The sequence below is a fragment of the Canis lupus genome, chromosome 10 (genome assembly GCF_048164855.1).
Source record: "Canis lupus baileyi chromosome 10, mCanLup2.hap1, whole genome shotgun sequence".
Classification (NCBI taxonomy): Eukaryota; Metazoa; Chordata; class Mammalia; order Carnivora; family Canidae; genus Canis; species Canis lupus.
The window spans coordinates 68500516-68521347 of record NC_132847.1 but is presented as its reverse complement, the minus strand read 5'-3'; the positions used below and the strand labels follow the sequence as shown (position 1 = coordinate 68521347).

At 39.7% G+C, this 20832-nt stretch overlaps 1 protein-coding gene across 1 annotated transcript in view; it reads left to right on the top strand.

Moving 5' to 3' along the window:
• SUSD1 (sushi domain containing 1) overlaps window positions 1-20832 on the top strand; it is a 130069-nt gene that overhangs the window by 40112 nt on the left and 69125 nt on the right. The window contains exons 6-8 of the mRNA XM_072840349.1: window positions 1909-2088; window positions 11711-11808; window positions 12424-12610. Of these exons, the coding sequence (XP_072696450.1) occupies window positions 1909-2088; window positions 11711-11808; window positions 12424-12610 (465 nt within the window). The remainder of the gene's footprint in view (window positions 1-1908; window positions 2089-11710; window positions 11809-12423; window positions 12611-20832) is intronic.

Below are 20832 nucleotides of genomic sequence, written 5' to 3'. Positions count from 1 at the left end.
AGCAATAAGGGACTTGCAAGGTGGGCAGGGTTGGAGGATTTATGAAATGAGCACCTGGTTCTGGCTCCATAACTGCTCATGATGTCAGTCTGCACTGATCAGAGACTCACTCTTCTTTTAAAATCTCGGAGGCGAGTGACTGGTCAGGTGGGTTGAGCTGTTGTATTGATGTTCTCATGAGAGTGTTAATGACAACAGATGAAAGCCTGCTCTGGGAGGCCTCCCTCAGGGAAAGAACTCTGGGTTCTTCAACAGACCAGGCGTTCACACTGGGATGGAGGCATGTGCAGTTCCATTAAACCCACCAGTTCTTTACTGGTAACTCATTTAAGAGAAGCTACCTTTTTCTAAGGCCAAGAGTGGTTGATGGGGATTTGGGAAAATACCATTTTATCTATCTTGAATTCTTTATCTCAATAAATGCACTTATATTTTATTTTTTTTAAATAGTTATTTACTTGAAAGGGAGAGAAAAAGAGTGTGAGTGAGCATGAGCAGGAGGGGCAGAAGGGGAGGGAGAGAGAATCAAGCAGACTCCTTGCTAAGCCCAGAGCTAGAAAATATTCCAATTATAAGATTATTTACATTATGAAGAATTCCTCTCACGACCCTAAGATCACAGCCTGAGCTGAAACCAAGAGTCAAACGCTTAACCCACTGTACCACCTGGGCACCTCGCACTTACATTTTAAAAGCCTGCATGTCAAAAGTGCCTAATTTTCTTGCCTTTCTACAGACTTGGGAGAAAACTAAAAATCAGAATGAATATCAAATGTTATATATATTTTTTCTATGCATTTGGGTCTAACTGGGACTCTTGGCTACATTTGGAATGATTATGGCCTCCTTATTTTAGATTTATTATGCTTTCTTGAATAAAATTGTGTCTATGAACTTTCCACTACTGCAGGAGGAATTAGCATGTCTCTTTTTTCCCTTTGTTTCTTTCCCTCATTGCTCAGAGTTTTTGAAATAATTTGGAATTTTATTTTCAAATTATTGATTTTTTTTTTACATTGTTCAACTTTTCATTGTAGGATCCTTTACTACTAGATGTATTTTACCTGCACATCATGCTGATTTCATTGCTTTGCTAGTGTTTCTTCTAAAACCTGTCCTCCACTTTTCTTAGGATACTTATTCTGGTTCATTTATTGTTGTTTTTGGGCAGGAGTTTTTTTTTTTTTTCAAGAAACAATACACATACGGATTTTTAAAAATTGTAAAATATCTGAAAGAGACTTTTAGTCTTATGTGAAATAGAATTCGGCTAAGTCTAAAACAGTAGCATCATACTCCAGTTCCTTCAGATAGTTTCTGTAAATATTCTAGTGTGTTCTAGTCAGAGTTGCAGAGAAGAAATTTCATGTCAATTTTGTAATTCTAGGCTTGTCTTCCTCTATGCAGTTGATTATTTTCTTTTATAGAAACATAAAGTGAATGTTTAGACTGTATGTACTTTCCCTATTAATTTGCCTTAAAAAGTTCAAAGATTTTGTATATATTTCATTTAATAATCAGTTGGCAACAAAACTACAATTGCGTTATCATCTACTTTAGGAGTTTGTGATCTCATGATACATAGTAAAAGGTACCTGAAAATCTTAATATTTAAAAGAACCCTGGGATGGATTATTTCATTGACCAAGGAATTCTTCATAATGTAAATAATCTTATAATTGGAATATTTTCTATCTGAACGTGTTTGTAAATTTCATTGACGTCAGGCATATCTCTTTACTTCTGAGCAGTCTTCTATATCTGCAACTGGATTTTTAAATGGGGTTCATGTTTTCTCTTTTCCCTTATGACTGGACTCTATCATTGCTAAGTGTTTATTTCTATAATATGAATTATAAGGAAAGAAATGGGGGGTCATAACTAGTGCTGTGCTACTTCCCATTGCAGAAATCAACTGTGGCCATCCTCCGGAAGTGCAGCATGCAGTCCTGGTGGGGAATCACAGCTCCAGCCTGGGCAGTGTGGCTCACTATGTCTGTCAAGAGGGCTTTGAGAGCCTGGGAGGAAAGATCACTTCTGTTTGCACAGAGAAAGGCACTTGGAGAGAAAGTACTTTGACATGCACAGGTATGGACTCCATTTGGTGGGGCTTTTGTTTCCTGGAAGTGACACCCAGCAGGAGTAGTGGGATCTCCAGCTGCCCCGTTGCTCCCTCTGTGTACTCTGCCTGGCTGTGCCATTTATCTGACTGGGCACCTGGCTTGAGGTTTGCCAGCTAAATCCTGAAGATTTTGAGGATGGATTGGGAAAATAAAGTGCACAGAAAATTTCACACATATATCTTTGCAACTCACCTGAAATCACAGTGATTTCTATCTTCTCTACTTGGCTGGCTGAGAAATTTTTCTCCATGAGCCATTTTCTTAGGGGGGTTGGCATACTCAAAAGTCCTAACTTAGCACACGTTGGCAGCTTTTCAGAGAAAAGGTGGTGTAATGGATAAAGAGGTTTTAGTGTTTATTTTTATTTAAAAAATTTTAATTAATATTTTTTATTTTTTATGTTGTGTTAAATACACACAACAAAATTTACCACCTTAACCATTTTTAAGTATTATGTATACTCACATTATTGTGCAACCAATCTCCAGACCCTTGTCATATTGCAAAACTGAAACTGTGCACTCATTAAACGTTACCTCCCCATTTCCTCCTCCCGGCAGCACCACCATTCTACTTTCTGTTTCTGTGGATTTGACTAATTTAGATACCTCCTATAAACAGAATTATGTAGTTTTTGTCCTTCTGTGAATGGCTTACTTCACTTAGCATCATGTTCTGCAGGCTCATCATGTTGTTGCAGATGATGGGATTTCCTTCTTTTTAAACACTGAATAATATTCCATTATATGTATTTACCACATTTTGTTGATCCATTCATCCACTGGTGGGCACTTGTGCTGCATCCGCCTTTTGGCGATTGTGAATAGTGCTGCTATGAGCATGGGCATACAAATGATCTCTTTGAGAGCCTGCTTTCAATTCTTTTGGGTATATACCCCATAATGGAATTACTGGTGAAAGGGGTTTGGAGACATCCGTTCAAATTCTAGCAGTGTCATATATGAGTGGTGTGTCACCAGGTAAGGCATTATTTGCTTAGTTTCTTCATTTATAAAAGGGGGAAAATAAAGTCTGCTCAGTTTCTTCATTTATAAAAGGGGGGAAATAAAGGCTGCTTTTCTTATTTCAAAGAGTTATTGAGAGAAAATCAAATGAGATCATCTGTGGAGAACATTTTGAAAAGGTTAAAGCCTACATACACGTTAGGTCTTTTACTGAAATTATTGGCCTATCTTGAAGAAGGTCTTCTCATGACTCACAAGTACACACTTCTACCTGTTTTATTTCACACCACTGCCTCCAAGTAACAAGGTGGGAGAAGGCAGTGACTCTGTTTATGATGGTTGGGCAGAAGGTGTGATAGGCAGTTGTCTTCTAGTGTAGAATGTAGAATGTGTTGAATTCTAAATGTTGACTTGCTTGGCTCTAATGACAGATCTCTAAAGAGGGAAATCTCAACGTATCTTTGGTCTGGGTCTCTGATTTGATCTGAGGCAGAATTGTGGTAAGCATGTTTTGGGTGTTACTGGTCAAAGTTTTCCATAGGAAAGTCTAGCCAGAGCAAGCAAAACTTGGGGACTGCTGGTGATTATTTGTCCAGAGAGCAGTGGTTTGTAACCATTTTGTGGCTAGGAATTTGGTGAAATCTATCAAATTGACTTAATAGATACCTATTTAGCTTACACTATGTATGGAGGTACTTTGCTAGACACTACCTTCCTGGAATTTATGGGGCAACAGGGTAAACAAGCTTTTCTCCAAAGAAACCTACATACCCATATACATATAATGTCTTACAAACTCAGGATGTCTACGGACTTCCGAAATTCTTGGGTAAAGCATCCCTTTACCCTGGGATAGACGAAGAATTCAGCTCTGCTGCTAGAGCCTTCTGTGCCATGCAGTTCCCACATTCGCTCATCTCTACTACGAATGGAAGAGGATGTAGGCTAGAGACTGCAAACGTAGGGACAAAGAAGGGTAGACGTGGGTGAGAACCCAGAGATCTAGTCCAGCCTGTTCGTAGAGAGGTCTCGTTGACTTAACCCTACTCACACAGAGAAACAAGGGCAGACCTGTAACTACCACCAAGGAAATTGAGTCCCAGTCTAATTAGGGAAATTGAGAAGAGCTAATGCCATGTTGGACCAGACTGATGGTCATTCCACCCTATTAGTGTATCTCCAGTGGCACTTCTAAGAACTGTTTGGAGGAAGTGAGGCAGCCGTCTCATGTGATGCTGAATAAAACATTTGGGGCAATGATCCTGGCCCTGAGATACTCAGGGAGGCACTTGGTTAAGGGAGCTGGGCAGAGCTTCTGGACCCTCAGCCATTTGCTTCATTGCTCAAGCTGTTCTGCTTCCACCATTCAGAGTTCAGTGGGGGTACCGGGATTAGCCACTACATGAAAAACCAGTGGATCTGCATGGGGCATAGTAAGCTATTAATTAGCTGATGCTTGTAGAGCACTTTGAAGAACAAACATGTTATGTAACTGCTAATTATAATTACCGTCCTCAGCCTGCCACCTTTCACAAAGTCTGTGGTTCCAGCTGCAGCTGTTTCCTTGGGTTTATACAAGCTTTGATTTAAGGAGAGAAAAGGCATTTTCCCTGAGAGCTGTGATCTTTCTGGGAGGAGGCCTCTATGCCCTCAATCAAGATTGGCAGCTAAATTCAATTTCCGCAGATAAAGGGAGTGATTTACATGCTGATTAATTCACCGTGCAGTGCACACGATCTGGGTGGGTAGGTAGGAGAGGCTTCTGGAAATGTAGTGAGAGATGCTGATTACCATGGCTCTTGCCCAGCTGAACCCCCTTCTGCCTTCTTTTCCCTGTTTTTCACCCATTTCTGCACGCCTCTCCTATACCACCTCCCTTTGGGTATTTTGTGTTTACCTTCTTTGATGTCCACTTCTGGATTTTCCTCCCATTTTCTGCTTTTCTGCCTAACGTCTGAATGCCTTCTACCTCTGCTCTGTGTTTTCATTGTTTACCCCTCTTTTTATACTTGAATGTTTAGTTCCAAATTGGGTAGAATAATTTATCTTCACATTACTTGGATTGTTTTTCGTTAAGAATATTTTTGGAGGCCCTGCTTCTTTGGATTAGCAGCATGGATCTGTATATGTTTTTAATGGAGTGTGAACTCTGGCAAGGTGGAGGGACTCCCCGCCCCCCCCTCCTTTTTTTTTTTTCCTTTAAGGCCAGTTTGGACTGGAACCTCCAGACAGCTGAGAATTAGGCAACCATTTTAGTGTCTGGAAAAACCCCAGGTGGAAGCTTGATGTTTAGTGGGTTGGTTTACCTCAAGATCAAAGAGGCTGATTCATTCTTGATAAGACTGTCCCTGGCTTTCATTCTGCTCAGGTCATTTGGCTTTTCATGTTTAGAATCTGAGTTAATAATTATAAGGTTGATACTCACTCATGCCACACTCGTAGAAGGGTAACATCTCTGTTGAAACACAGACTGTTGACCAGCTGGGAGCGATTCTGAGCTCCCTACCCTGACTCAGGCCATGAGTCCAAATGCCTCTGGGCCTCCTGTTAGCCTCTGGCCCTCCTGTTTTGTTGTTCATCTTCCTTTTCAGCCTGGTAAGCTTTCACTTGCAGTGATAATGCAATTCAGATGGGAAACAAAGGTCAGCTGGAATAAATGGACACATTTATATAAATAGCCACATGGCTGGGATTTGTTTGAATATGTGTATAATGTTTGGACTGTCAAGCATTGTAGCTACCGTGGACTGTGTACCGACTTATATACCTAGGGCTCTGCTGGGGGTCTTAATGCTTGGTTTCCTTTGTCCTCTGAAAAACCCTGTGAAGTGAGTATTGTTATTTTTCATTTCATAGATGAGTAACCTGAGACTCATAGAAGTTAGGCAAACTTTCACAGGGCCCTTCAGTAACTAGCAAATGGCAGGGATGGGATTTGAACTTCGGTCTGGAAGCCCAGAAAGCCCACGATCTCTCTCCTACCATTGTTTCCCAAGCTCGAATTATTTGTATACTCCCCTGATAATAACAAAAGTATTTAATAATAATGCAATGTTAAGTTATTAAATTAATAATACATTTATTTAATAAGTTCCTTTTAATTTTAAATTTTAAATTATAATATAAATTCGTTGACCAAAGATACTCCATAGTGTATGTGATATTATGAGCTGGATGAATTGTGTATTTTTTCTAATATACACAAAAGTCAATACAATCCAACATATATACATTTATTCATGTGCCATAAAAAAATCATCCTAAGGTGGATAATGCATTTTAGGAAAGCACTCCTCTAAGCCATGCTATTTCTATCTATTGTATGTGACTCTAAAGACTTAAAAAAGAAAGGAAAAGAAATACAGCAGAACTCTTATAGCTAAGCATGCACTTATTCAAAGCAGTCACTTTGATTTCAGTTGATGCTGCCGTTATCAGAATGTGTCTGTTTTGTAATCTCTGTTTGGGAATGGGCTTTGGAAATAGTTTGTGGGTCCTAGTAGAAGATCAGTCATTTAACTTTTGAAATCAGATACTATTTTTGACTAGAAATGATGTTGAGCTTGACCATCTGCTTGGGTCACCTGAATTTATTCTCTATGATCTTTTACTGTTTCCAAAAATAGAGAAAATGGATATAAATTTGGAAACCAACAGAGTCTGCTGGATCAGTTCCTGCCCACAGTGGGACTTCTGAAGCCTCTCTTTCTCTTCCCAGCCTGTGGAAGGAGAGTCAGGCATCCAGCGCCTTCGCTCCACGGTAGCTCTCTCCCAAGGTCCCTACTGACCACCTGTCAAATTCATGTTCTAGCTTCAATCTTCATTCCTCTTCACCTTTCCACGACATTTAGCACTATTGATCACATATCCATACGTTCATTCATTCATCCACTCAATCAACCAAATAATAAGTATTAAAATAACTAAGGTACTTTATTAGGTGCTGGAGATAGAAAGACAAACCTAGTCTTTGCTATCATAGAGCTTCCATCCAGGAGAGATAGGCACTAAATAACCAATTACAAAATTCTTTAGTTATAAATATGATAAATACTGCAGAGAAATACTGGATGCTGGTTGAATACTAAAATATATACCTATTATATACGTACATTTATATACATGTGTGTACCACATACAGAATCCAAAGCAAAGCAGAGGTACTTTATTACCCACTGAAGCTTTGGTTCCCCAAATCTTTTTTTTAAATTTTATTTATTTATTCATTCATGAGAGAGAGAGAGAGAGAGAGAGAGAGAGGTAGAGACACAGGCAGAGGAAGAAGCAGGCTCCCTGTAGGAGCCCGATGTGAGACTCAATCCCGGGACCCTGGGATCATGCCCTGAGCCACCCAGGCCTCCCTTTGATTCCCCAAATCTAATGGAGAGTTCAATTGGATGGGGTTGGTGCCTCCTTTTTTTTTTTTTTTAAATCCAGTGAGGCCTAAGTGTCCTATAACTGGACAAGGCACAGCCCTGCTCTACCTATCTCTGGCTGAAGTCAAACTTGTCATGATATTTTGGACACTTTGTCAGGGGATAAAGAACTGTGTGAGAGAAGAAAGAGGTGGAGGCTTTCCTTGATACCATGATGACCTGCTCTTGTCCTTCTTGGATTGGAGGTGAGGAGGTTGTGGGGAATTGGTGGGAAGGAAAAGAGAGAACTTTTGAGAAATCAGACACTCTTTCACATCTTTCCTTGACTTCCAGGCATCCCACCAGCCACTCTCCTCCCTCTCTGCTGCTGTGTGTCTGCTAGTTTCTCCTTGGGTTCCATGTTTCCCATGTCCTGCCATTGGGCTGCTCTCCGTGTCCTACCTGGATGTTATACCAGCACCCACAGCTTCAGTGACCATCCTTGTTGACTTTCAAGATCATTTTTTCATCTGGATAGTCTGTAGATAACTCCTATCAAGCATGTTCTAAACACAGTTTATTAGTCTTTTCTCACCAACCTGGGGCGCTTCCTTCTCTGTTTCTCAGGAGAACAATAAAAGACAATCCATTGGACTCTCAAACTCAAGAGGCTGGCAGTCAGCCTACACTCCCGGCTGTTCCTTATCACTCACCTCCTAGTGTTTCTCCTTCAGAGTTGTCTCCTGGCTTTAACACCTGTCCCTGAGGCCACCTCCCCACTTCTTTGCTGAACAACTGCCACAATGCCCCAGTTCTTGGCCTTGGAGCCTGGCAATTCTAGTTTTGAATCCTGACTTGACTGCTTACAACCCACATGACCTTTGGTGGGTTACGTAACTTCTCTAGGCCTCTGGTCTAGAAAATGGACACAATAATATCAAGCTCATGGGCTTATTTTATTTATTTATTTATTTATTTATTTATTTATTTATTTATTTATTTTTATAAATTTATTTTTTATTGGTTCAATTTGCCAACATATAGAATAACACCCAGTGCTCATCCCATCGAGTGCCCCCTTCAGTGCCCATCACCCAGTCACCCCCACCCCCCATCCACCTCCCCTTCCACCACCCCTAGTTCGTTTCCCAGTTAGGAGTCTTTCATCTTCTGTCTCCCTCTCTGATATTTCCCACCCATTTTTTCTCCTTTCCCCTTTATTCCCTTTCACTATTTTTTTATATTCCCATGGGCTTATTTTAAATTAAATTGATTTTTAATATGTTTTCCCCCTAGTTTTTTTTTGAGAAATAATTGACATACATCAACTGCATAAGTTGAAGGCATACAGCGTGATGGTCTTACATGTATCATGAAATGATTATCATGGGGTTATTTTGAAGACTAAGGTAATGACACTTTTGGGGGGTCTCGGTGGTTTAGTTGGTTAGGCATCTGCCTTCGGCTTAGGTCATGATCCCTGGGTCCTGGGATTGAGTCCTGCATCAGGCTCCCTGCACAGCCAGGAGCTGCTTCTTCCTCTCCCTTTGCCCCTTCCCCAGCTCGTGCTCTCTCTTGTGCATGCTCTCTCTCTCAAATAAATAACTAAACAAATAAATAAATAAAATCTTCAAAAAAATAAATGACTTAAAATACTATAGTATTTTATATAGTATCAGTTCCCTAGTAATAACTCAATAAATGTTCACTGTTGCTTCTTATGACTGCTCTTCAGGAGAGATCTGGTCTTTAAAGATCTGTCAGTGTCTGAGATATTGTAGTTGCTGAGTAAAGTGTATTCTGCTCTTATGAGCTCCAATTCTGCTCCACTGTCTACTTCACAAAACACCAGAGTTATCTTCCTACAGAAAGAAAAATTGCCATTATTTTCCTTTTAGTTACCCATAGGAGTAAGTGTGCACTTAGTGTGGCAAAGGAGGTTGTTCCCAGTCTGATCCCGTCTTGCCTCCTCCTCAGCACTCTGAATATGCCACAGCCTCTTATGATTCCAGGCATTAGACCTGCTGTCTGTTTGCTCAAGTGTCTTCCCCACCCTTCAGCCATGCATCCATCAAGGTCATGCCCTCCACAAAGCTGGCTTCCCCAGGCCCTCCAGTAAGAGTGGATGGTTTCTTTCTCTAGACCCCACGGTACTTGTGTATAACTTTGTTCTAAAATTTATTGAGTTGTAATATACCTGCTTATATGTTTGCTCCATTAGACAACATGTTCCTGAAGGAAGGACTTATGTTCTGATCATTGTCACTGCCCAGTGCCTGGCATGGGAGGATGCTTGGCACTTGGTAATCATTCAGTGAATGGTGCATAGAGTCTTGGAGTCAGTTCCAGAGAGAACTCTCAGAAATGTCTTCAGTAACCGGTACCATTAGAATTAGGGTATCTCTTTTAAAAGGGCAGCATTTATGTGGATGTTTACTATCTGATGGGTTTATAAAGAAGTCTTTCCAGCTGATTCGGAGACAACTGGAGGGAAAAGCAACCACATTTTGTTAAACTGCTCCTTGGGATGAGATATCTGACATCTCAGTAATCAGATCTTGGTCCCATCTGTGCAAGAGAGCATGGCACAGGCAGGAGGCAGATGGCAATTTTGAGATGTCATTTGCTGTTGTCATAGTGAATGAGCAAAAAGGAAGGACAAGAAGGGAATCTTTCATGTCTCCTTTCTAATCTCTGCCTGGGTGGCAAAAGGGTCCCCAGTGAGAAGGAAATTTGCTTTACTGGCAGTCAGAGACAAAATGAGGAGTGGGCTGTTTCCTTTTCCTTCTAGACCAGGGGGTAAGTTAATATCAAAGGGATGTGTGAGTGAGCAGAGGAGTCCAAAGCTCTAGGGCCTTTGAAGGGTGATAGGGAGGGAAGGGGCCAGAGTATTTGGGGCTCGTACAAGTTGTTGAAAGACTGGCACCAATGTCATCTTCATGCTCCCCAAGGGGGTGAACAGATAGGATCTTTGCATCTGTTAGGGTACCTATGTCCACAACTCGAGGATTTCTTTGATTTCATTTTATCTGTGCTCTGGGAGAAGTATTAGTGTAGAGACCCGGGAATGCTTTAGACAGCCACAGGGGATCCTCTGATGTCTGTCCAGGAATTTTCCTGTTTTCCAGTCTGTGTTTATTCTTACTTACTGACAGCCTGACCTGGGCTTACCCAAGAGCCAGTAATGCTGCTGATGGATGATTTAGTAAAGGTGTAAAATCTTGGTAAAGAGATCATCAGTAGACCAGGGTCTAAGGGTAGCATTGGTTCTGGGTACAGGGGAGGTGAGTCAATACCACAGGTGCCTGAGGTACAAGCTCTCTTTCCCATGTTGGAGGCTGAGAAGGGAGAGAGGGGGCTGAGTTGAAAGGAGGCATCTTCTGAGATGGAGAATTATCTTTCCCATCCTTCTTAATGGGAGTCTTACCTTGGGTTTCCTGGAAAGCAGAGCCTGAGGCACAAAGCTATCTTTATTACACAATGCGGAATGACACCCCAGGAAGCAGGAGTGAGGGGTACGGTGAGTAAAGCAGGGGAGGAGAGAGAGCCAACACAACTCATTGAAATCTGTGACCTCAGAACCAAGGCCCTAAGACAGTTTCCCATATTGCCAATTTTTTTTTTCACGGAATACACACAGAATATTTGAAAGAAGCAGGACAACTTGAAGAAATTATAACTTTCTGATAAATCAGAACTAATAGCTTCAGGTAGAGGAGCCCCAGAATATCCAGGGACCTTGTGGAGAATTTATTTAGTTGACTCCAAGCTGCTTCTGAAGAATGGTCCTGTGTGGTGATGCATGTCATTTCCCTCTTGGGAATAGTGGTGACCTGGAAATAAGAGTGTTTTGTCAGCCAGGTGGGATGAAGCCAGAAACAGATCTTACCTGGGCAGCTGCAGGGAAAATTCAGGGCTCAGCTCTGGACTTCGTTCCATCCCACATGAGTGGAACGCCAGTGGCATCCAGTGGCGTGCCAGGCCAATCACAGTTTGGAGTTCTTAGCCATTCTCAAGTGGGTATGTGTCTTTTCCCTCCTAGTCAGGTCATGGGCCGGGCTCATTTTTGATGAAGCTAAATTGGGTGTTTGGCCTGGGGCAGCTTGAATTGCCCGATTTCTGAATCAGAGCATACAGTGATTAGCAGAGATATCAGCCACACAGATAAACTAAGTCATGCCCTCTACTCTGGTTCCATTTTGGAAAAATCCTATTTTCTAAAAGCTATTGATGCATTTTGTGAGTGGATTCTCTTTTTCTGTTTTAGAAATAATTCCAGAAATTAGTGATGTATCGGTGTTTAATAACACCTGTGTGAAGTGGCAAATAAACCCAGGAAGCATCATCTTCAAGATTGTCTACGTGGTAAGTAAAGTGATCCACTCTTTCCTGCTAGAGCAGAAGTGGTATCCTACAGGAACAAGACTTGGAGACACTTCCTTTCATAAGGGCTTTTCCATCTAATTGTCTGATTGTTCTTTTAAAAAGTGATCAGATTTTCAAAGATATACCTGGTTTATTTTATTTTACATTCTATGTTTAATATGTGTGTCATTCAGCAGGGTTGTATGTGTGGGGGATATGCTTCTATTTGGCATCATCGTGATTGCTTGTTTCCCAGCACTTGTATTTCACTTGCCCAGAGGAGGCCTGGAAGCATCTGCTGACTTGGTGACGGGATGCAGCAAGTGGTCCTCAGGTTGTGACTGCCTCCATTGTTGGCTGTCATTTGTGTGCAGGCTAGCCCTCCCTAGAGGGACTCCTCATTTTATGTCACTTCTTAGGGTTTATTGTTTACTGGGCTGATAGGCCTTCATCATCAGATACCTGATTGCGGACCCTTACCTTATTCATCTCTCCTGGGTGCACAATGTGGTAGAAGAGGGATTAGCAGGAAAATGGGATTCAGCACCACAAAGTCTCTCTCAGCTGCTTTAACCAGAGTCATGGTGAGTTCTTTTTTCTTTTCCCCTCCTGAAGATCTACATAAAAGGACACCGGTTGCACCCCGTGGAATCAGTTCATGAGGAGACAGTCAATGTGACCGCAGACAGCAGGACCCCAGAAGTGTGCCTCGATCTGTACCAAGGCACCAACTACACCGTGAGCATTTCTACCGCCCCTCCCACACGCTCCGTGCCAGCCATCATTGTGTTCCAGACAGCTGGTAGGTGGAGGTGAAGTCTCATTGCCTCCTAGAAAATGCTAAGCACAGGATGTGGGGAAATGTACTTCAGAATCAGCTGGGCACGAGAGTTCATAGATGCTTTCTGAGTTCTGTAGCCAGGAGGATGCAGTTACTCCAAAGGTCAGAGCCAGAGTAGGTCTAGTAGGAGAGATTCCTGTCCTGTTGATGCCAGGCTGAATGAGTACCTGATGTACTATTTCTCAGCTGGGTCCTTGGTTGAAATGGGAGGTAATAAGGCATTTAAAAGAGAACATTAGGTGATGAGGCAGTCAGTTCTCAATTATCCAAGGCACTAGAGGGTAGCCATGCGACTTATTACTGGTAGGAAACACAACAGTCCCTTTTTACTCTTGGCTTTGAGAGAGGAGAAGCCAGGGAGGTGACCCAGTGGCTTTACATCTGGGTTGGAAACTGACCTCAGGACTCGGGGGTTCGAATCAAGTTGACAGTGAGCGAGCAGATGGGGAGAGGCAGCCCTGGATGCAGAAAGGGAGATGTTGGGATCCCTGGGTGGCACAGTGGTTTGGCGCCTGCTTTTGGCCCGGGGCGCGATCCTGGAGACCCGGGACCAAATCCCACGTCGGGCTCCCTGCATGGAGCCTGCTCCTCCCTCTGCCTGTGTCTCTGCCTCTCTGTCTCTCTCTGTGTGACTATCATGAATAAATAAATAAAATCTTTAAAAAAAAAAAAGAAAGGGAGATGTTGGGTGAAAAGAGAAGTGTACAGGAAGGAGTTTCAACAGTAGTAATAAACCTCATTACACATAGGTATCTCATAGATTTTTATAATATTGTGAAAATTCTAATATTTTTTCATAATTCTGGTTATGGGGTGTCAGGACTAATTAAATACCTTATAAGCAAAATTTGAGAAGCCATTTGTGTCATTTATTATTTTGGATGAGTTGAGGTAGTTCTCACCTTGCTGCTTGATGTCCCACTTAAAATGTGTCCCAGCCTCCAGGTACTGCCGACACCAGGAGCTGGAAAGTGACATGGATTTGTCAGAAATAATTAAATAGTCTGCCCATCTTCACAATGGAAAGCCAACCACAAAATTATACAAATTAGGTCCCCAGGGTACTTGTATATAAATAAAACATTTCTAAGTAAATAATATGTAGGGAAAGATACTGTAGAATTAATATAATATAACTAGAGGGTCTTGTTCAGAATTAATGATTAACTGCTATGGATTTGTCAGGAATATGTCATCTTCTTCCTTTTTTTCTTACAAGTTTTTAGTTTTAATTCCAGTACAGTTAACATACAGTGTTATATGAGTTTCAGGTGTACAATAGAGTGATCAACCATTCTCTGCATTACTCAGTGCTTATCATAGTGTACTCCTCAATCCCCATCAGCTATTTCAGCTCCCCCACCCCAGCACCTCCCCTCTGATAACCATCAGTTATTTCTCTATAATTTAGAGACTGTTTCTTGGCTTGTATCCATTTCTCTTTTTTCCCCTTTGCTCATGTTTTGTTTCTTAAATTTCACATATAAGTGAAATCATATGATATTTCTCTTTCTCTGACTGACTTATTTCACTTAGCATTATACTCTCTAGCTCCATCCATGTCATGGCAAAGGGCATGACAAGAAAAGATTTCATTCTTTTTTATGGCTGAGTAATATTCCAGCGTGTGTGTGTGTGTGTGTGTGCGCGCGCGCGCGTAGGCGCGTACATGTGCACATGCACACCACATCTTTTTTATCCATTCATCAATTGATGGACGCTTAGACTGCTTCCATCGTTCAGCTATTGTAAATAATAGCTGCAATAAACATAGGGATGCATGTATCTCTTTGAATTAGTGTTCTTGTATTCTTTGGGTAAGAACTTAGTAGTGTGATTACTAAATCATAGGGGAGTTCCATTTTTGATTTTTTGAGGAACCTCCATACTGTTTTCCACAGTGGTTGTACTAGTGTGTATTCCCAACAACAGTGCATGAGAGTCCCTTTTACTCCACATCCTCAGTAACACTTGTTGTTTCTTGTGTTGTTCATTTTAGTGTTCTGACAGGTGTGAGGTGATATATCATTGTGGTTTTCATTTGCATTTCCTGATGATGAGTGATATTGAACATCTTTCAGTGTGTTTTTTGCCCATCTGGATGTCTTCTCTGGAGCAATACCTGTTCATGTCTTTTGCTCTTTTTTTTCTTTTTAAAAGATTTTATTTATTTATTCATGAGAGACACAGAGAGAGAGACAGAGAGAGAGAGAGAGAGGCAGAGACACAGGCAGAGGGAGAAGTAGGCTCCATGCAGGGAGCCCGATGCGGGACTCGATCCTGAGACTCCAGGATCATGCCCCGGGCTGAAGGCAGCGCTAAACTGCTGAGCCACCTGGGCTGCCCTCTTTTGCTCATTTAAAAATTGAGTTATTTGTTTTTTGAGTGTTGAGTTCTTTACATATTTTGGATACTAATGCTTTATTAGATATATTATTTGCAAGTATCTTCTCCTGTAGATTACCTTTTAGTTTTGTTGATGGTTTCCTTCACTCTGCAAAAGCTTTTCATTTTGATGTAGTCCCAACAGCATATTTTTTGCTTTTGTTTCCCTTGCCTTAGGAAACATACCTAGAAAAATGTTTCTATCCAATGTCAGAGAAATTACTATCTTTGCTCTCTTCTAGGATTTTTATGGTTTCAGGCCTCACATTTAGGTCTTTAATCCATTTTGAGTTTATTTTTGTGTTTGATGAGAGAGAGTGGTCTAGTTTCATTCTTTTGCATGTTGCTGTCCAGTTTTCCCAACACTATTTGCTGCATAGACTATCTTTTCCTCATAGCATATTGTTTCCTGCTTTGTTGAAGATTAATTGACCGCATAATTGTGGGTTTATTTCTGGGTTTTCTCTTCTGTTCCATTGATCTTTGTGTCTATTTTTGCACTAGTGCCATACTATTTTGATTGTTACAGCTTTGTAATAAAACTTGAAGTCTGGAATCATGATGCTTCCAGTTTTGTTTTATTTTTCAAGATTGCTTTGGCTATTTGAGGTCTTTTGTGGTGCCATACAAATTTTAGGATCGTTTGCTGTAATCTCTGAGAAATGCTGTTGGCATTTTGATAGGGATTACACTAAATCTGTACATCACTTTGAGTGGTATGGACTTTTAACAATATTCTTCCAATCCATGAGCATGGAATGTCTTTCCATTTCTTTGTGTTGTCTTCATTTTCTTACATGAGTGTTTTATAGTTTTCAGGGTACAAGTCTTTGGTTAAATTTATTCCTAGGTATTTAATTGGTTTTGATGTAATTATAAATGGGATAGTTTTAATTCCTTTCTCTGCTGCTTCATTATTAACATATAGAAATGCAATAGATTTTTGTATGTTGATTTTGTGTCCTGTGACCTTACTGAATTCATTTATCAGTTTTAGTAGTGGTTTGGTTGGAGTCTTTAGGATTTTCTAGATATATAGTGTCATGTCATCTGCAAATAGTAAAATCTGCTTATCTTCTTTACCAATTTGGATGCCTTTTATTTCTTTTTGTTGTCTGATTGCTGTGGCCAGGACTTCCAGTATCCTAATTTTTGTCATGAATGGATGTTGTATTTGTCATATGCTTTTTCTATATTGATTGAAATGATCATATGGTTCTTATCCTTTCTCTTATTGATGTGATGTATCACATTGATTGATTTGTGAATATTGAACCATGCTTGCATCCTGGGAATAAATCCCAGTTAATTGTAGTGAATCTTTTTTTTTATGTATTGTTGGATTCAGTTTGCAGTATTTTGTTGAAGATTTTTGCATCCATGTTCATCAGAGATATTGGCCTAGAGTTTCTCTTTCTTTTGTGGCATCTTTATCTTGCTTTGGTATCAGGATGATACTGGCCTCATAGAATGAATTTGAAAGTTTTCCTTCCTCTTCTGTTTTTGGAGTAGTTTGAGAAGAATAGATATTAATTCTTTAAATGTTTGGTGGAATTTGCCTGTGAAGCCATCTGGTCCTGGACTTTTGTTTGTTGGGAGCTTTTTGATTACTGGTTCAATTTCTTGGGTGGTTATTGGTCTGTTCACATTTCCTATTTCTTCCTATTTCAGTTTTCGTAGATTATATGTTTCTAGAAATTTACCCATTTTTTTCTGGGTTGTCTATTTGTTGGCATATAGTTTTTCATAATATTTTCTTCCAACTGTTTGTATTTCTGTGATATTGGTTTTCATTCCTCTTCTCTCATTTTTGTTTGATTTTGAGTCTCATTTTGATTTTTTTTTAATTTGAGTCCTCTCTCTCTGTCTCTCTCTCTGTCTCTCTCTCTCTCTCTTTTTTTCCTGAGTCTGGCTAGAGGTTTATCAATTTTGTTAATCTTTTCAAAGAACCAGTTCCTGGTTTCATTGATCTGTTCTATTGTTGTTTGGTTTCCATATCATTTATTTCTACTCTAATCTTTATTATTTCCTTCCTTTTGCTGGGTTTAGGTTTTGTTTCTTGTTCTTTTTCTATAGCTTCTATAGGTGTAAGGTTAGGTTTTTACGTGAGATTTATTTGCTTCTTGAGGTAGGCCTGTACTATCATAAACTTACCTCTTAGAATCATTTTTGCTGCATCCCAAAGATTTTGGATTGTTGTGTTTTCATTCTCATGTAATTTTTAGTTTCTACTTTGATTTCTTGGTTGACCCACTCATTGTTTAGTAGTATGTTACTTAACCTCCACGTATTTGTGGTCTTTCCAGATTTTTTTCTTGTGATTCACTTCTAGTTTTATTCCATTGTGGTCAGAAAAGCTGCATAGTATGACTTTGATCTTTTTTAATTTGTTGAGATTTGTTTCATGGCCTAATATATGGTCCATTCTGGAGACTATTCCATGTGCATTTGCAAAGCATGTATATTCTGCTGTTTTAGGATGGAATGTTCTGAATATATCTGTTAAATATTTCTGTTCCAGTGTGTCATTCAAAGCCACTGTTTCCTTGTTGATTTTCTACATAGATGATCCGTCCATTGATGTAAGGGATGTTGAAATTCCCTACTATTATTGTAAAACTATTGATTAGTTCCTTTATGTTTGTTATTAATTGCTTTCTGTATTGGGTGATCTCATGTTGGGTACGTAAATATTTAAACTTTTTAAATTGTCTTGTTGGATTGTCCCTTTTATTATTCTATAGTGTCCTTCTTTGTCTCTTATTACAGTCTTTGTTTTAAAGTCTCTTTTGTCCCAGGGCACCTACACGGCTCAGTCAGTTGAGCATCTGACTCTTGATTCCAGCTCAGGTCATGGGATAGAGACCTGCATGGAGCTTCACACTCAGCAGGGAGTCTACTTTGGATTCTCTGCCTGTCCCCCCACACCCTGTTGTGTTCTCTCACCCCACCCTCTCTAAAATAAATAAATCAATTTTTAAAAATAGTCTATTCTGTCCCATGTAAGTATTGCTACCTCAGCTTTCTTTTGACATCCATTTGCATGATAGATGTTTCTCCATCCCCTCACTTTCAGTCTGCAGGTGTCCATAGGTCTGAAATCTACTTGTAGGTAGCATATAGATGGGTCTTTTTTTTTTTAAGATTTTATTCATTTATTCATGAGAGAGAGAGAGAGAGAGAGAGAGAGAGAGAGGCAGAGACACAGGGAGAGGGAGAGAAACAGGCTCCATGCAGGGAGCCCAACGTGGGACTCGATCCCGGGTCTCCAGGATCACACCCTGGGCCGAAGTCAGTACTAAACTGCTGGGCCACCAGGGCTGCCCATCGGTCTTGTTTTTTAATCCATTTTGACCCCCTGTCTTTTGATTGGGAGGTTTAGTCCATTTACATTCAGAGTAGTTATTGAGGGGCACCTGGGTGGCTCAATTGGTTAAGCACCTGCCTTTGGCTCAGGTCATGATCCCAGAGTCCTGGGATTGAGCCCTGTGTTAGGCTTCCTGCTCAGTGGGGAGCCTGCTTCTCCCTCTCCCTCTGCCTGCTGCTCCCCCTACTTGTATTTTCTCTCTAATAAACAAATAAAATCTTTTAAAAAAAGTAATTATCGATGGGTATGTATTTATTGCCATCTTGTTACTTGTTTTATGGTTCTTTTTTAGTTTTTCTGGGAATATGTCTTTTTTTTTTTTAAGATTTTATTTATTCATGAGAGACACAGAAAGAGAGGCAGAGACATAGACAAAGGGAGAAGCAGAGTCCCCACAGGTGAGCCTGATGCGAGATTCCATCCCTGGACCTGGGATCACGCCCTGAGCCTAAGGCAGATGCTCAACCACTGAGCCACCCAGGCCTCCCGAAATATGTCTTTTTAAGACTTTAAACTCATATGCAATTATTTAGTCAGAATGACAATTTGCTATTCAGTGTCAGCTGTTTTTACTAATATCCAGTTATCTCTGCAAGGCATCTTCCTCTGGGAAAAGGATTGTCTTTAGGGTCAGACAGACCTGGTTTTGCATCTTAACTCTGCATTGAAGAGTTAAGTGACCATGGCTGAGTTTTTAAATGTCTCCAGAGCTCTTTCCTCTTTCTGAAATTTTAAGTGGAATTGGATTCAATTTAGAAGTTAATTTAGTGAGAACTGGGGTTTATATGGAACCATCTCAATTGGGAGTAAAGCACTTTTCTACATTTACTCAGTATGTACGTAAGTTTTATCTTTTCTGTTTGTATATGCACTGTGGTAAAAATTTACTATTCTCTTCTTCTAGAGTCTGCATGTTTGGTGATCTGATATTATTTAAGCTTTATACTAGTTCTCTTAAAATGAATTGAAAATTTTTCCATAATTAATTTTCCATTAATTAATTAATTAATTTCCATATTTTTATGCTCTGGAAAAGTTTGTGTCGCTTTGGAATTATTGCCTTCCTTTTAAAGTTGGACACATTTGTTCATAAGATCATTAAGTTTCACCCCTTTTGGGAGATAGTTCTTTGATAACTTGTTAACTAATTAATCCTTTGTGATTTTCTTTTGATCTGTTTATGTTTCCTACAATTTCTTCAGTCAATTTTTATAATTATATTTTCCTAAAAAAGTGTCCTATTGGTTGGGATTTTAAATATTTCAGCTGAATGTCCTATGGAATATTTGCTTACAACTACCCTGGGGTTACAGGCTATATAACCCCAGGTTATTCTGATTCCTAATTTTGGTTTTATTTCTTTTAAAAATTGATTAGCTTAGCTTGAGTTTTCTGTTTTATTACTGTTTCTTTCCCCAAAGAATAAACTCTGGGGTTTTTAAGTGTTTTTCTTTTTCTATCTCATTAATTTGTCCCCTTAGTTTTATTACTTTTTTCCTCCTCCATCCCCTTAAATTGGTTATATTATTCTATTACTAAATTCTCGAGTTGATAATAAGTCTTTAATGCTTCTGAACTTGGGTATTGGCGGAATGCCTTAGGCATTGATACATATTCTCTTTATCCCTACTTTCAAGACATGATATAATTGCTCTTCTGGTTTTCTCTCCGATGGAAGAACTACTTATGCGTGTGTTCATATATGTTCTCTTTCTGTTCAATTTCAAAGCATTACATAATTGCTATTTGATTTCCCCATTGAAGAATTAATTACAAGTAAATTATACAAATGGCAGGTTTCCTTTTTTTTGACATTTAACTTTGTGGTTAATTTCTAGATTTATTATATTTTAGTATATTTCTGGGGGCTTATAATTTGGGAAAGTTTTGTGAAATGTAGTACGTTTGCTTGTGAGTAGGGTAAGGTCTAGTCTTCAGTCAATTATATTAATAAAGGTATTCACGACTTCTGGATTTTGTTGTTATTGTTGCTTTTTAGTTATGTGGATTGCCATTTTTCTCAATTTCTCTCAGAAATTCCAGTTGTTTGGGTTCATACATTTTGCGTTATGTTTATGTTCATGACTGTTGTCTTAATTGTAGCTTCTCACTTTCATTGGTAACAAATGGCTCACTTTGTTCTGTTGAATGTTTTTTGCCTTATAGTTTGATAGCAATATTGGTTTTCTTGATTTCTTGGTACATCTATTTGCATAATATGCCTTTGCCTACTTTTGTTCTTTTTTAAATTAAAAAAAATTAATTTCAGTGTAGTTAACGTACAGTGTTATATCAGTTTCAGGTGTACAAGATAGTGACTCAGCACTTCCATATATTACTCAGTGCTCATCATGATTAGTGTACCTAATCCCCTTCCCCTGTTCCCCCCTCCTCCTCCAAACACTTTTTTTCTTCTTAAAAGCTACCTGAA